This window comes from Antechinus flavipes, chromosome 3 (assembly GCF_016432865.1).
Source record: "Antechinus flavipes isolate AdamAnt ecotype Samford, QLD, Australia chromosome 3, AdamAnt_v2, whole genome shotgun sequence".
NCBI classification, from domain to species: Eukaryota; Metazoa; Chordata; class Mammalia; order Dasyuromorphia; family Dasyuridae; genus Antechinus; species Antechinus flavipes.
In genome coordinates, this window is record NC_067400.1 from 173,194,888 (window position 1) to 173,212,483 (window position 17,596).

Below are 17,596 nucleotides of genomic sequence, written 5' to 3' on the forward strand. Positions count from 1 at the left end.
AGATAGCAGAAGAATGGTCCAAATATGTAAGCAGGTAGAAAAAACAGGAGGGCAATGGGACCTGGAAAATATAACTGGAGAATCAGTCCTTGAATAACTGAGATCCAAATCTTCCTACCTCATCTTGTTTTATTTTTTCAAAAGAAAGCTGTGAGTAGCTAAGTAGTGGCTGGTGCAACTGAGAGTCAGAAAATTTGCTTTTTCACTACTTATTTATCTTTTAGTTTCTTCTAACTACATGGTAATCTTCTTAAAAGTAAGATCACTAACCAGCTTGAATTCTAAGCATGTAAAACATGATGTGACAGTTATATAGACCAGTTATTAGGCATCTCAGGGAGGGCAACAATCCAATTCCACTTCACAGACACTGATACATCTAGCTACAGACTGGAAAACATCTTAGTTGTTTTAAACATTTAAATAGTCAATAAAAACTAAATGAAGTGTTGCAGAGTCATTTATAAATAGATTTTTTCCATTTAGTCATATGATCTTCTTTCAATTGCCTAATTTTAAACAAGCTTAAATATAACTGAGAAAAATCCTGTCACTCACAGGGCTGGGAGCTGTCCATATCACAGTCTTTTTTATTCATAGGCAAATATTAATGTGTCATTTCAGAGTCCAGGTCTAATATTCCCTTTGTTTCTTTGTGTCTTTAACAACTCCCAGCTCTGAGGACTATGGTGTGACCACCAGGTGATATTCTGAGAGAGCTTGATTTCTTCAAGTCAGTGTAGAGTTAGGGCCACTCTTGGAAACAGTTGGACCGATGCCATTTCAGTTCTAAAACCACTTCCTGGGCAAGCTTCCATGGACTCTATTGTAGTCATCCAAGCCAAGAGGAAATTTAAGCTGCTCTTGAGGGTTGTTGGACTGAAGACTAACATAGCCTTTCCCAGAGCTCCTCAAGAATATGGATAATTAGGATAATACAATGCAGTGAACAAGGATGGTCCATAGGTTTTTAGGGAGTAGGGGAAAAAGAACAGGAGCTAGAAGAAGACAGGATAGACACTTAAGAAAAGACAAAAATATCTCAAAAGCAGTACTCACGTTTTTCATTTTGAAGGACTCTTCCTCTAATTTCTCCACAGCCAGAATGTTCTCAATAGGAATGCTATAAAGAGGCTGGTCTCCTGATGGAAGTCAACAAAAATAGAAAGGCTGATGAATAAATAGGGCAGAGTTTTACTTTGTCCACTAATTTTATTGAATGTTTCTGGCTTGGCTTCTCTCAAGAAGCTACTTGCATTTTGTTTTGTAAAAGATTTTAAAGCAACTCAATCTTTATTTTTTCTTTTCCTTTTGTTTTTTTTTTTTTTGGGGGGGGGTACCAAGCATGTGATTTCATTGGTGTAGGGACGTCCACCAAAACAGGTCAGCAACTAATCTGTAGAAAGTACATCTTTCTGCCTTTGTTTTTCTAAAACTTGTCTTTTTTCCTCTTTAAATAACTTAGTAATGACATTTTTGATAGAACACTTAGACAAAGAGTCATTCCTTAAGAAAAATAGACCAAAGATATTTAAAATATTTCTTCTTAAAGAGAGAGAGAGAGAGAGAGAGAGAGAGAGAGAGAGAGCGCTGTTTGAGGACACAGGTTAAGTGATTCACTAAGGTCATACAGCTAGGATGTGTCTGCCTATGGGCAGACCTTGAACCCTAAGGTGAGCCTGAATCCAAAACCCAAACAATTCTCTAGTCTGTATTCCACGCTGTCCCTTCTCTTTCTTGGCAATTTCAATCTTCCTTAGAAATCTACAAAAGTTTGTATTACCCTAAGATGGGAAGAATTATTTGGAGGAGAAAAATAGTTAGATACAGTTGGGAAAAAAATTCTTAAAGGAAGATGTATAGTGTCTTCAAGGTATTTGGAATTCTTTGTATCCTTATTAACAGATTCCCGATTAGTTTTCTCTTATCTAACCTTGCATTAGTACAATGGAACAAAAAGGTTGTTGTGAGTATGTAGACATACATACCTGATGTTGACATCTGTCAAATACTGAACAACAGTTATACCACATCTTTGGTAAAAAAAGAACTTTTATAGTACACTTGCAAAGTAATCTAAAGCACAATGAATGTTTGTAAAAGAAAATTGAAATACCTATTTTTCCTATTTAAAGTATAATCCTAAGGCTTAAATACTTGTGTCAAGCTTTTAAAATTCTAAAGCAAGAAGAGAGAATTTACACATTTTTTTCTTGTTTTAAGAGGAGGAAATTTGGAAAATGTCAGGCAAAAGAAGAGCTTAACTCAGAATCCTAGAGAGGAACAAAGGGAGAAAAAGTTTCAAAAAAGTTCAAAAAAGAATTATGGCAAACAAGACCTCTGACCTTTGGAATGCAGAGGAAAGAAGATAAATAACTATGGTTACCTTTAGAAAGAATGTGAGCACCAGTTTTATTTATTATTATCAATTTTTAAAGAAGAGAGTGCGAGAAAATGTATAATAATCCTAGTCTAGTTTTCATTAATATCCCATGTCAGTGAATTATTCAATGTATACTAATAGATTGTAAGCTTCCTGAGGGCAAGGGCATTTTCATTTCTGTCCTGGGACAGTGAGATGGCACAGTAGATAGAGTTCTAGGCCTGCAGTCATGAAAACCTGAGTCCAAATGCAACCTTAGACAGTTAATAGCTGTGTCTTCCTGGACAAGGCACTCAAATTTTGCCTGCCTCAGTTTTCTTGTTTATAAAATGAAAATAATAACAGCACCTGTTCCCCCTCTCCAAAGCTGTGAGGACCAAATAAGGTAATGATTGTAAAAACACTTAGCATAGTGCCTGGCACATAGTAAGTACCATATAATGTTAGTTATTATTATTATTATTATTGTTGTTGTATCCCTAGCACCTCCCACAGCAATGCCACATAATATTAAATGCCTATTTAATAAATGCTTATTTTTTAAATGCTTGTTAATTGTCTTACCAATTGAAAAAAATGATATTGATTTTACCTAATTGTCAAGAAACATAAGCAAAGAAACAGGATAAAAAGTGGCTACTTAATTCTCATTCTGTTGATTTTATGGGTAATTCAGGTTCACTCTCAAGTGAGAAGTTCTTATATCCTTTTTCTCATTCAATCTAGTATTTTGGGGGAGGTAGGGATAGCATTGTTGGATTCTCTCTTCAGAAAGAAAAAAAATCCATTCTAATTGCCCATGACCTCTGAGTTCTCATTTTTCTTATAAGCACTGCACTTAATGCTTTTGAAAATATTTGAAAAGTCAGAAAACAATTGAAAAGCGAACCTTTCTTGTTACCTTTGCTTTTCTGATAAGTAAATTCATGATTTGTAAGACGGAACCATCTCTTCTTAAAGTTCTTCATCCCGAAGCGTTTTCTTCCTTGTGCTCTCTTGATCATAAACCTATTATAAATTGGACAGGCTAGTGACATTCAGGTTTTTTTCAAGCAAACACATTTTAGACACATACCAATCACTTTTCCTGCTGTGACAAAATATAAAAGTCTAAGTATTCATAGCAAGAATAATTAGCCAATACCTATATGTGAATCTTCAAGCTGCTTTTGATTTTAATCAACTTTATTTTAAGCTTACCATTAAAATGTTTAAATGATTACATTTGAAAAACTTGGGCATGTAGTGTAAAAGTTAATGGTGGAGTTTTACTAAAAACTTTTAACTCCAAATCCTGATCCTATCCACCCTCCTCAGATTCCTTTCTTTCCATCTTCAACAGTAAATCTATCAAATTCTGGTATGATAGTGAAAAACATCAGTAGAAAAACTGCATTAGAAACATGCCCTCAGCAGTGGAAGAAGTATATTAAGAAGAAAGCAATATTTAATGCACTTAAATCAACTGGGTATGATGTTCAAAGATTATGAGTAGAAAGATAAGCCATAAGATTTATAATACTATATTGTTTATCCTCTTCATGTGAATAGAAAGCACAACGAGGCCTTTTCCCCATTAAGTCAGGAAAGGACCAGATACAAAAGGAATTTCAGTAACAAAAGAAGGAGAATTTCCACTCTTTCCCTTTGCTTCTATTTTGTCAATGAAATCAAAGCAAGGCTGAATCATCCCAAACCTTTTTAACAACTTAGACTTAGTTAAAGGAAAAAAGAAAACGTTGGGTTAGCAGAAATGGCATTCTAGGCAAAAAAAGGAGTTGATCCTTTCACAGAATTGCTATGTGTTCAATTCTGGTGCCATTTTGTGGCCCCATCATCTAATTATCCCATTTCCTATTAGGATGGGAGCCCTTCTCAAGAAGATAACTTTAGTTATATGATTATGGCAATAATAATACCTATCATTTATGTTTTATAATTATTACCTCATTATATTCTCTAACAATCCTAGGAGATAATGTTATTATCTCCATTTTAGAGATGAGAAAATGGAAGTATGACAAAGAATAAATGATCAGTCTAGATCACAAAGCAAATAAGTGTTTGAGGGAAGATTTAAAGTCACATTTCTGATCTGGCATTCAGTGCTTCTATTCACTGAGCTCACATTCAGTGCTTCTATTCACTGAGCTACCCATCTAGCTTTCTTAAAATGATCTGGGAACTTGTTCTCTTCAAATAGATCATAGCTACCCTAACAAAATATGGATCTGGAAGAATGGGATTTTTAAGGTCTTTTCCCCTCCATTATACTTCTTTCTCTACCCACTTCTCTCCACAACTTTACCCATCTACCCAAATCATAGACATGTTGTGGCACAATTTTATGACAATGATAAAGACTTTTGTAACTATGGAAGTTAGAAAGTACAGTGGTTGAGTGCTGGTTTTGGAATCAGGAATACCCAAATTCAAATTCAGTCTCACATACTTAGTAGCTGTGTGACCCTGGACAAAGAGGACAGCTTCAGTTTCCTGATCTGTAAAATGTATACAATAACACCTACCTCACCAGAATTCAAAAAGATAAAACATTTAAAGAAGTTTGTGAACTTTAAAGTATTATTTAGACATCAGTTTTTTTTTTTTGTTCCTACACTGTGTCATTAATTGAAGGGGGAAGAGAGAGTTAAAACTGGCTCCCCATAAAGCCTGGTAGAAATATTTACAAATCTCATCCTGAGTCCTGAAAGAGGTAGAGTATAAGTGAATTCTTTATGGAAAACCAAAAATAAAGGGGTGGGCTGTAGTTGATAGGGCAGGTTGTTTTTTTTTTTCCTTCCTTTCCTTCTTCCCTTTCTCCTTTCTTCTCCCTCCCACTTTTTTTTCTATAAAAATATGGAGAATTCTACCAATCACGAAGCTTGGGACACAAAACAGAAAGTGAAGAAGTGGTGGAATTCATAAAAACTGCTTCTCTTTTCATATATCACAGCTTGACAAGGTAACAATGAAGTAAATCTCAGCCAGAATCTTTCCTAGTTGCAGAACTGAAGAAGATAGGCAGTAATGGGGTTAAAACTACACCAGAATTTTTCTGGCATTTGCCCATCAAATATCCAAGGAGGGCTGCAGGCCTTCCTTGTCCCTGCCCAAACTTTAGCATTCCACTCTTCAGGAAGTGTTTAGTTTCAAAAAAAAAAGCAGCAAAAGGAAGACATTGTGTTACTTGGAAAATACCAGAAGCAAAGGGAAACAGCATAATTTCTTCTACCTGTGAGACATATTACAGGTTTAGCCCAAGGAGTTTGCTAATGGCATCTCAAGTATGTCAAGAGAACCACAATTTCCTTTCCCAAGTCCAGACAAAAACATCTGTGGCAGCTCTTATGGCACCTGACACGTGACAGACCACCACAAGTTAAAGCGACTTGCCAAGTGTCTCCTTACATCTTACCTGCATGAACTATTACTATCAACTGTTTTTATTGCTAGGTTAAGAATCCTTTACCATAGCAGCCAATGGGCCAAATGAGAAAAGGCAGAAAAACAATCAGGCACAAGCAAAATGGAAGAAAGCCTTAGAAAAATTAATTAGGAAAAATAGGATTGGGGATGGTGCTGGTATATAAAATGAAATATACATAAAAATTTATTTTTTAAAGAATACAAAAAATGTTGACTCATACTGGAGATATGAGCTCTAGTAGGGAAGAATTATTGCAAATATACCTTAATTTAAGTAAGTCCCAAATCTGAATATCCAGAGTCATAGAATGTTCTGAAAAGAATCCTAAGAGATCATTGGGTCCAATAATCCCATTTTGCAGATGAAGGTATTTCTCAAGGTAAACAGAGGGATTGCCTTACTGGAGGATCTTCTAATATGAGGACCCCCTCCAACAATAATATTCACTGTAGGGTTTCTTAACATACATGCCTTCCCTAGTACCAAAAAAGCCCAATTATTGAATAATGGCTAATCATACTATGGTATTCGAATGCCATGGAATATTATTATGCCTCAAATAATGATAGATATGTGGCAGCTTTGCTTAAAATATGCTCCCAAAGACTGCTAAATAAAGTTTCCTCATGGTGTGACTGTGCCTGACATGGCATTTTTTACTTGTGCAGTTTACCAATTGTAAAAAGAAAGGAAGGATGTATGGATGTTAACTCGGATAGTATGCGTTGTGTTAACTTTGATAGTAAGTTACTAACGTTGCCTGTTGTACTTGACAAGAGTTTGGCTTCCTTTTTTATTATCTCTCTTTTTTTATATTGCTATAGTCATTGTATATATCATTTTATACAAGCCTTCCTCCATTTCTCTGAATTTTTACCAGTCATCATTCTTATTGTGTAGTGAGAGTCAAGTACATCCATAAACCTCAGTTTGCATGCATATAGTACATAAAGCAAGGCAGATCATTGATTGGAAATGAAAGCTCATAGTGCTGTCATCCCTGACTGTAAGCTTCATTGTTCATTATTCATCCAATAAATATTTATTGAGCATACACTAGGTCTCAAGACATTGTTCTAGTTGCTTTAATCATCAGTCATTTGAGCAACTTCCTAGAAATTTGTGTAGGCTCAAATTTAATATATTAGGATGACTCTGTATTTGTCTATGTGCATAACTTCTAGTTTGAGTCAATTCAAGTTTTTAAAGACATAAATTTTCTAAGTCACACAGCCTAAAACAAAGTTGAAGTTCAAGTTGGTTTTGTATCTATGTATATGTAGTCTAGTCTCTTATCTATTAAGCCAAAACCACATTTAAGTAATTTTTAAGGAGATATTGTCAGCACCTATTAATATTAAATAGACTCTAGATAAAAGATTGGTCTTGAAAATGACCTATATAGCTCCACGTTCAAGTTAATTAGTGATGTCTCTGTATGACTAATATCACTGAAGAATATCCCCTGTTGAGTACAACAATGCAATTCAGACTGGAAGCCAGATTGTGGGCTCCAAGGAGGCCATTGTTATTTACTCATTCTGAAAACCTGATGTGGGGATGAGAAAGATCCTGCAGTTCCTTAGGAAAAAATTCTGGGACATGGAAGCCAACTCCAAAAGCACATTCATAGATGTGGAATTTCCCAATTTGGCTTTTATGGAAAGGGGGAACAAAGGTCCCAACAATGCCCTATCATGTCCTTGAAATCACCAAGCAACTAACCTCATTTCCTTTCCCGATAAAGTTTCTAGATAGAAAGACTGAAAAAGATTATAGACATCAGCATCAGAATTTCAATATGGTCTTTGACATAAATTTTAATGAGACCTTTTTGGAAGGAGATAGAGAAATATGGTATAGTTAAAGCAATTTCTAGGTTTAAAGCAAAATAAAACTTGGATATCATCTAGTTCAACTCCATCACTTTACAAGTGCTCTAAACCTAGGATCATATGATTTAATTACTCTGAATACACACTACATTAACACATAATGAAATCCTTCCACATGTTGGGAATTGATCATCATGAGTTATTGTACTTTAAAATAATGGTGGCCAAAGCATTACATATATATATTTTATATTAAACTATATAAAAATAAAAACATGTTATATTTCTATGTATGTTAAAATATATATCTACATATGTGTCATACCTTATAACTAAATTGCTGATGATAAAAAGATACAATTTAGCAGAGATACATTTTGGTGGTTTTTTTTAATTGTTTCATAAGTCTGGGATGCAGAAACCCTGGCTTAATTGGTCAAATGAAGATTTTATGCTTTCTTGTCAGGAATACTGCAGGAGGCAGTTTTGTGCTGGGTAGAGGGTGAAACTAGATGGCCTTTAAGGCCCCTTCCAGGTCTCAGAATCTATTATTCTATAAAAATATATGCTTAACAAGACTTAAATAATAGGAATGGCATTTAACATTTGGTTTGGAATCTGACTACTACTTAGTTTTGGAGCAAGTTAGAACTCAGGTTTGTCATTTAGAAAGCGAATGGATCAAACTAAATGATCTCTTAGCCCCCTTTTATCTCTAAATATATATTTTTTTGTATCTTGTACCTCTCTGGCAGTTTGATGAACCTTATGGACTCTTTCTCAGAGTAATGTTTTTAAATGCCTAAAATAAAGTAAAATACATAAGATTATAAAGAAAATTAATTATCTTAAATACAGTTATCAGAATTTTTATCAGAATATTTAAAAAAATATTCATGAACTCCTATATACCACATCACTACTACCAACCACTGTTAAGAATGACTGACATCACATTTCTTTTCATGTGGAAGGCAGGTATGAGCTTTTATCTGAGTATAAAAGATGTGGATTGAGTGTAAAAGAAAACTTCTATAGTAACAGGGAACATAGGATTATAGAGAGGTTATTGATAGTTTTGAGTTCTTTGGTAGTTCTTAAAATGACCTGTTGGACAAAATAGGTTTGGGAATTATATACAGATTTAAATTATTACTGTTAGCAATGAATTCCATCAACTGACAGTTGATTTTCCTACTTGGATTTGGTTAAAGGTTTAAAACAATGATCTCTATAAATCATTGTTTTGTGGTTCCAGATTTTCCCTTGGCTTGTGCAATATCTTGGACAACCTCCACACCAGAATCCTGGCTTTGGGCTTTTCATGGTTTATTAATTAATTTTGCATAACTGTGGCCAGGCAAATTGGATAGCTGTCATTTCTAGGCACACAAGGAAAACAGTTTTTTTTTTTAAAGGAAAAATCAAAAGTAGAAATCAAGTAAAATAATATTAGGAAAAACCAAAAGGACAAAGGCAAGTGACTCAGATTTCTTTCCCCCCGTCCACATCTCAGAATTTCCACTTTGTAATAAACATAATCTTACCCTTCTTTAAGTAATATAGGTTGCTCTATACTCTTGTGGTCTCGTCTTCCAGAGGATGAAATCAGATCTAAGAACTTAAGAGGAAAAACGTCCAGATGGAAGGCAAGGCAGGCAGGCAGGCAGGAAGAAGAAAGACATCGGTTTAGAATATTTATAATAATTAATAAAAAATCATCCAAAAGGAGAGATGAGAAACCTTTTTGCTTTCTCTCTGATAACACCTCTCATTTTTACTGTACATATCTTGTATATACATAGTTATTTGAAATCCTGTTTTTGCCTCTCTTTGTATTCTCATTACATAGTGCAGTATTTAAAAGATAATAACCTCTAGTTCTAAGAACATCTATTCTGAAGGAAGAGAAATAATATCCCAAATTCACAGCAAGGTATAAATTGCTAACAAAATGAAACAGGCGCTCTTTTTTGAGCACCTACATTTTAAGAGGGGGACAAAAGGCTAAATTTCTAATTGGGGAATTTAAGATCTTCAATTTAATTTAATCTGATTTAAGATATCTATCTAATTGAGCAATTAAGATAACTAGGGAATTTAATCCTATAAGTGTTCTATGAATTACTTTTGGAGAGCTGGGGTCTTCCTGAACCCCTGGAATCAAAATATTTTGCTTGTTAAAAATTTTTCTTCTTCAGTGACTTTCCCAATTCCTTAAAACAAGCTTCCTAAACCTTTAATTTCCCCTGGGATTTTGACTGTAAGGATAAGCATACTTATCGTTGTAGTTGAGCCACAACTCACAATTAGGTTTGTGTTTGTTTTTAGAAGGGGAAAGAGAAATATTTGAAATTGTTTTTAATCAAAAGCTGAACTTAAAAGAATTTTAAAATCTGTTATTTTAAAAAGTTTTATTGTAGGCTTTCATCTTTTGAGCATATAATCATTATTTAATTCTAGAATTTTATATTTTATTATATTGTCTTTTGTTCTAAAATCATTTAATTCCAGTTTTATTTTTTTATCAAGATCTTAAAATAAAGCATATAAAATTCTCATTTTCCTAAATATGCCTGGAATTTATCTATGATCAAGCACATAATGAATTTTTGTAAGCATTTCATGTGTATATGGGGGAAGAGGGGGAAAAACTATTCCTTGTTCCAGCTCTCCACTCTTTCTACTTCTTGTTTTTGTCAAATTGATATTAACATCTCTCTTGGAAAGAGCATGAGAATCCAGTGTCCTATGGTTTTAGTCACAATTACTATGACTCTCTCAACTAAAACTTCTGTTATAATTACCACTCCCTTATGCATGTTGTACCCTCTAATTAAAATAAGGACAAAGATTCTTGCAATTTTGCATTTACATTTCTCCTTCGTCCGTGTGTGTGTGTGTGTGTGTGTGTGTGTGCATTTAAAATGTACAAATGACTAGACAACCAATGAATGATTATTTTTATTACTTACATTTTTTACTGCATCAGCATATTTCTGCTCATTGAAGAAATCATAGAATGTAGCCATGTAAGACTCTTTAAAACTGGCCTGTAACAAAAGATTTTAACTATAGTATAATGAGTCTTGAGTCACCTCCCCCCCACCCAAATCTGAATAATTGGAAGACTCCAACAATATTCAACTGAATATTATGGCAATTTAGAAATTTTTTTTAAAAGAGAAGAGAAAAGGAGATATTCTATATCTCACTTTTAAAAATCAATGAGTAAATAGTTAACTGTCATTATGTGAGAATTTTAGTGGTAGAATTAGATATTGTATAAATTTGTATTTAATAATCATATAATTGTAAACATTTGTATATTCATCAACATTTGTATAAATTTAAACCTATTTTTAACAGTTCTGGAAGAATTAAATATTTGGAGGAATCCTATGATGAATCCTTTAGTAAAGCTTTAATTGTAAAAAATCCGTTAATTAATTTTTAAATTATGGATTTTCATAATAAGGTTTTAAAATTGGAAATATTCCTCTACTACCTAAAAACTACTAAAAACTACAATAATTAAAAGTGCTGGTTTCAAAAATAAATACTTCTAGAGCTCTCATTTAATATAATTTAAAAAAAGATACATTATTTTTAAAATAAGAAACTATATGAAATCCTATGCAGGTCTTAGATTCAGGCATAGAACCCTTCTCTTTAGATCTTTTTCTAAATCAATAAAATTTAGGGAAGAGTAAGTGGAGAAGGTAACAAGTCATTGCTTTTAAGGCCATTTGCTTAAAAAAAAAACTACCCCTCAAAAAAGCCCTGTTTTCTATCTCACTTTTACTGAAAAGTACAAAAAGGACTTGCCATTAAATGATAACTAGTTAAGCCTTGTGATTTAATAAGCTTAGTTTCATTTAGAGCCCAACCATTGTATAAAATGCCCCCTCCAAATAATAATAGAGCAAATGGAGTCTATTAACATTCAGAAATAAACCTGATACAAAAGTTGTTTGTTAAACTAGATATAACAAGGATTTGACTCATGCTTTTTTGGAAAAGTGAGGATAGAGTAGACTGAGATGCCATCCACCCACTTTCAGCCTCTGGTTATTCTTAATAAAGTCTATCTCTATACATTGTTTCCCAATTTTTTAAAATTGTTGTTCCTATTTGAAAATTAAGAATGGATGTCCCCAAATACCATCAGTCTTATAGCTATTTCTGGTATGAGACTGACAATGAAGGCCTAGGGCAAAATAATAAAGAAGCAAGTAGCATTTTGCTTCCTCACCTCCCTCAGAATAAAATCCTATCCACATGTGCACACAATGTTTTTTTTTAAAATATAGGTAAATCTAGATTAAAATGAATTTTAAGGGAAGTTTTACAGAAGAGTTCAAAAAAAAGAATAACCATTTCAAAGGCATGCATAAAAGGGGCAGAAAATACTACTCTCCTTTCCTTGATGTCAGTGTGGGTTAATGGGCCTATTAAATGTATACTGGTTGAACATTTTATGTAAAATTATCTCTTCTCCTTCTTCCTTCCTCCTTGCCCTAGCCGAGCAACAAGGCATTTCCCAGAGCCTAGACCAAGGTATTCTCTCCAATAGACCTGACATCTAGGGACAGTTCTAGTAGAAATAAAGTTGAAATAAATGTAGCAATAAGTTTTAAATTCTGCCTATTTTTTTCCCTCTGCCATGAGGAACAAAGAAAGCTAGAAAATCAGTGAGGTCTGGCTATATTCCAAATTTACAAATACAAACTAGAAAGAAGTAATTGGTGCTCATTACATTAACAAAGTAGTTAAACGTCAATTGATTGTTTTATTTTTAAAAAGCAAAGTACTTCTAACAAAGTAGGGGGATAAAGGATGAGACTTACAGATTTAGATTTAGATAAACTTCCCAGCGTCTGTATAGTCTTGGAGATAAGTGTTAAGGTTCTAGAAGTCTGTGGGTCCTATCAAAGGTAAGAAAACAGAAACATTATACTTTGATCCAAATTTAATACAAAGTGTATAGTATTCATGGCAACAGTACAGTTCCATTACTTTCTGGCAAATAGTGGAAGGAAAAATGGAAGTAGTTTGTCAGATTTTATATTCTTGGAGTCAAGATCACCACAGATGGTGATTGTAGCCATGAAATTAAGAGGCTTGCTCCTTGGAAGAAAAGCTATGGCAAATCTGGAAAGCATACTAAAAAGCAGAGACGTCATCTTGCTGACAAAGGTTTTTCCAATAATAATGTATACCTTTGAAAGTTGAACTATAAGGAAAGTTGAGCTCCACAGAATCTCTTGAACAGCAAGGAGATCAAATCAGTCAATACTTAAATACTTGACCAAATCAAACAATGCTTAAATTAATTACTTCAAGCTATTCACTGAAAGGTCAAATACTGAAGCTGAAATGTAAATACTTTGGCTTCATAAAGACAGGACTCATTGAAAAAGACTGATGCTGGGAAAGATTGAAGACCAAAAGAAAAGCGGGTATCAGAGGATGGATAATGATATGGAAAGAATAAACATGAACCTAGCCTGACATAGTAGAATATAGAAGGGTGTGCTATAGTCCATGGGGTCATGAAGAGTTATACACAACTCAACAACTGAACAACAACTACTCCCACCATAACAACAATAACTATATTTATCCCTTCCATACTCAGAGATTAGGGTTGTGGTGCCCCTGTACTCTGGAAAATCCAAATAAAAATTTTTGGTTGTCCCTTCAAACCAGAGAAGAAGTCTAAATTATTATGGTATTAAAAGATCAAATATGTTGATATTATACACATATTTTATACATTTCTAAGTTTTAAAACTTTTTCTGTGTCTTCTACCCGCCTTAGAATATTGCCTGTGACTTACTCAAAACTCTCCCAAAATTCCCATTTAATTTCTTATGTCAACCCATGATATATCAAAACCATGATAGGGAAAGTTGTGATGTAGAGGGGATAACTGCAGTTAAAACTAACCTTAGAGAAGAGAATCTTGTCAAAATTTATATAAACTGAGTTGAGAAATCACATGATTAAATATTTAAACAGTACAGAAACACATAGTTTATAAATACACACACAAATACCCAAACATATAATGTATATCTTGTGTGGATACAAGCAAGGCATCCTGGTGGATTGGAAACAAAGCTAGCTGAAGAGTCAAGAAATTCTAGATTCAAGGCCCCACCCTATACATACTGGCTGATTCAGCTTAATTCATTCATCTAGACAACTATCTTATGAAATTTAAGTTGTATAAATAATTACAGATCTTCCTTGGTAGAGAGGTCTTCCCTTCTGGAAAACTGAATCATAAGTCAGAACATGGGAAAAAATATATAAATAATATAAATGAAACATTCATGGTGCTATATTTAGCACCAGAATATTGTAAATCAATTCTGACACTCGTGTGGGTAGGATATTCATTATTTTCCAAAGGAAATATATATAAAGGGCTTCTTCCAGGTTACAGGATCCAACTGGGTGCCAAGCAAGCACCTACTTATCTCTCCAAATGATGGTCTGTTATTTTGGTTTTTCAAATGGCTTTGTCAGTTTAATGTGAAAGGAGTTTTGTATGTAACAGCATGTTCCATAAGGACAGGGAAGACATCTTTCTCTTTTTTTTTCCTTGCCAGAATGTAACTTATTAAATAAATGGCTAAGTTGCTAGTGGGGAAAATAAAAATTTCTCCCTTGGAAAAATCCCCGTGGTGACAGGGAGTAAACTCCAGTTTCTCATTTCTATGTCATGCTGCTAAGCCACCAAGAACTTTTAAATCTGTCATTAATCACTGCCAAAGTATACCACCATCCGACCTTGGTGAAAGCTTAAATCAAAGGGCAAATAAGTTCCACGGTGCAATTTATCTTTTGTCAGGCATTAAATAGCAGGTATTTGCTATATTCATAATTCATTCTTAATAGGCTGATCCTTGACTCCTGCAAAAGATCATTTTTACATTTCAATCTTTTACCTGCTAACATAGGACACAGAAAACTTAGCAGGGAGCTCAACCTCATCTGTGTTACAGAAAAGGTCTGACATGACAAGGAAGGGAGAAAAAAATCCCCCCCCCCCAATAAACATACCGTATGATGAGGGGTGAGCTGAAAAAGATTTGGTGAAAGGATGGCAGGAGCAAAGAATCTCAGGAAAATAAAGCTGCTCACAGCAGTATATCTCACATCCAGGTCACCTGTAACCAAGAAAAGTCATTTCATCCTAGACTCTAGAAGATAACAGGAATTGAAGGAACTTTGTTACTTAGTGGACCAGATACAGTTTGGATATGGTGAGTGGCTCTGACTTAATCATGATCTTAAAATCAGAAGTTCTCTTCAGAGAAAGCATCATCTTTTGGATGCAGCATCAGGAATGCAAGAAGTGTGCCACTAATGCATAACTACTACAAAGCCATTTAGGAGGAGAAATAACCACTTGCCCTTGGAAGCTAGAATTTGGTTTCCTAGAACATGTAAGGCAAATTATCTTTTCAACAGCCCTGGAAGGCTTCTCTTTGGATACAGTAAGTCCATTTCACTTAATAAACCTAATTTTTCACTGTGGAAAGGATGGGTAGAAATGGAACGGAAGGTAGGAAAGATCAAGGATTTCCAAAGCTATCAATTTTTAGGTCAACTGAAGCAATTTGACCTGGCACTAAAAAAGTTCTGTTGCTTGGGCAATTTATTTATGGTGTTCATGTGGACAAATCCATAGGCCCACTTATAACATGGACTGTGGTGCTGGCTACCCACACCAAACATGATTTTGTGGACTATAAGATAGAATGGAATTTGAGAGATGGCCTTACTTGCAAAAGGAAGATCTTTTTTGATGAGGCTGGAGATCTCTTTCCTAATGGAAGCACTTTCATGAGACTGTTTCTAACAATCTAGGACTTTTCAGGTATGTTTCCAAAGTGCCCCACAAAGTAACCCAGTGTGATCAAAGTAATTACAGCTGATATGTACATTGTCCCTGCTTTTAGAAATAAATAATCCCCTCTCTTGGACTAAAGGAGAAACCTGAGTAGAGGAAGATGAAAGATGACCTATTTAATACTGTACAGTATGGCAAGACTAAGACAAATCAGTTTTCCAAGCATTGTAATTGGACCAGTAAGATATCTTTCTCCCCTCCTTCCTTCCCCTTTTCACTCTGGCTGTTACAAAAGGGTGAAACAATACACATTTCCAGAATGCCCATTTCACTGTCTTTGGAAAGGTAGTGACCTATAGAGATCTACTTCAATGGAAAGATGTACAATGCAAACACAATGCCTCTAATTGATAGTAAGACGAGGCTGTTAAGGAAATTTCAAGTGGGAACACTAAAAGAAGTTAATTTATCTGAACTGGAAAGTAGCCAAGAGACAGAATAGGTTCCAACCCTATGAGGAAAGTGCCAGAAATTCTTTAATGGTCCCAGGGAATTTTTTTTTAAAGTACATCCAAAGAAAGAAAACAGGAGAGATACCTAGGGAAACAGTAGGCAAGAGAATAAATTGCTCTCACCCACTTCCCTGCAAAATTAAAAAGGCAAACAATATCAACCTGCCTATCATATCATCGCTAGTCTATTTGTTTAATTTTAAAACAATTTCTCTATTTTCTGTAGGATTAACTTTTTAAAAAGTCACCATTATAGTTGGGAGACATTGCAAATAGAAAGGTAATTACCAAAGGTGGGAATGTAATTATTTTTAACCAGGCTAACTATTAATGGATATAGGAAACTCACCTTGAAATCGTTTGGCAGCTGACTCTCTCAGGGAAAAGAAAATATCACACATGACGGTTGGGCAGCTTACCCCAGATTTCGTAATAACATTAAAGATGCGATCAACATACTGCCTCAGGTTTTCCTGCAACACATTTCAAATTGATCCAGATATTTTACTGTCATGTATCAAATATTGTTTCATGGGACTTAGAACAGAAAATGACCTTAATGAACATCTAGGCTTCCTGAGGGCAGGAATTATTTTGATTTTGCTTTTCTATCCTTAGAACTTAGAATATTTTGTCTTATACCAATGCTTTTTTAACTAAATTGTTCAATCTAGGAAACTGTGATCCGTAGAAATTAATTGCCCCGGCCAAAGTGATACAACTAGTAGATAGCCAAGCCAGGAATAGAACTCAGATTATTTGACTCTAAATTTGGTGCTCTCCCTATGTTGCTACCCAGCTAGATGGCATAGTGGATAGAGTACTGGACCTGAAATCAGAAGACTCAAGTTCAAATCAAATCTATGATACTTAGTCTTATCTAAGACAGTAGGCACTTATCTGCTGATTGCCACAGTTTTTTTATCTGTAAAATGGGTATAATAACAGCATCTACCTCAGAGGGATGTTATAAAGGTAAAATGATTCACAAGATGTTTTGAAAATCTTAAAGCTTGAAATGAATTCTAGGTATTATTATTATTATTATTACCCAAATAGTATTATTATTCACATTTCTCAAATAGAGGCTATAAAAACTGTAAAGGTAAGTGATCCACTTACCCATAGTGCAGCCACATTGAGCTTGGGTAGGGAGTAGTACAAACCCTTCTGAGTCAAAGCCCAGAATCCCAGCTAATATGGATTGAAAGCTAAAAAATAAAAAGCAAATGAAGGGAGTAGAGGAAGTCCACTGCATCTATTCAGAGATAGCACTCCTTAAGTAGACGGGGTGTTTGAAGCCACAGAAGCCTCTTGTTATGAAATGCCAAAGTTTTAAAACATTGGAGTTTTGGTTCCTCCAACTTAAACTGGTATAATGCTTATTCTCTGATAAAAAAAAAATGACCTCCTAGTCATGCCCTCAAAACCTGTGTCAGAAAATCAGCCTTCTACTCTCTGAATGCATATACAAATTAAGACAGCAAATAGAATTATATGATAACAATCATCATTCACTGAAGAATATATGAGGGGAAAAGATACACTTTTCCTCCCCTACGGATAAT

At 34.4% G+C, this 17,596-nt stretch overlaps 1 protein-coding gene across 2 annotated transcripts in view; it reads right to left on the reverse strand.

Annotated features, from left to right (window-relative positions):
* Nucleotides 1–17,596, reverse strand: part of RASA3 (RAS p21 protein activator 3) — a 286,768-nt gene that overhangs the window by 22,194 nt on the left and 246,978 nt on the right. Inside the window, exons 14-20 of one of the 2 annotated variants that reach the window (XM_051984259.1) lie at nucleotides 16,378–16,501; nucleotides 14,724–14,830; nucleotides 12,499–12,576; nucleotides 10,624–10,701; nucleotides 9,196–9,269; nucleotides 3,285–3,391; nucleotides 1,060–1,142 (exon numbers count right to left, since the gene is read on the reverse strand). In XM_051984259.1, the coding sequence (XP_051840219.1) occupies nucleotides 1,060–1,142; nucleotides 3,285–3,391; nucleotides 9,196–9,269; nucleotides 10,624–10,701; nucleotides 12,499–12,576; nucleotides 14,724–14,830; nucleotides 16,378–16,501 (651 nt within the window). Of the gene's footprint in view, nucleotides 1–1,059; nucleotides 1,143–3,272; nucleotides 3,392–9,195; nucleotides 9,270–10,623; nucleotides 10,702–12,498; nucleotides 12,577–14,723; nucleotides 14,831–16,377; nucleotides 16,502–17,596 lie in introns of both variants that reach the window. The other variant, XM_051984258.1, reaches the window with a different exon arrangement.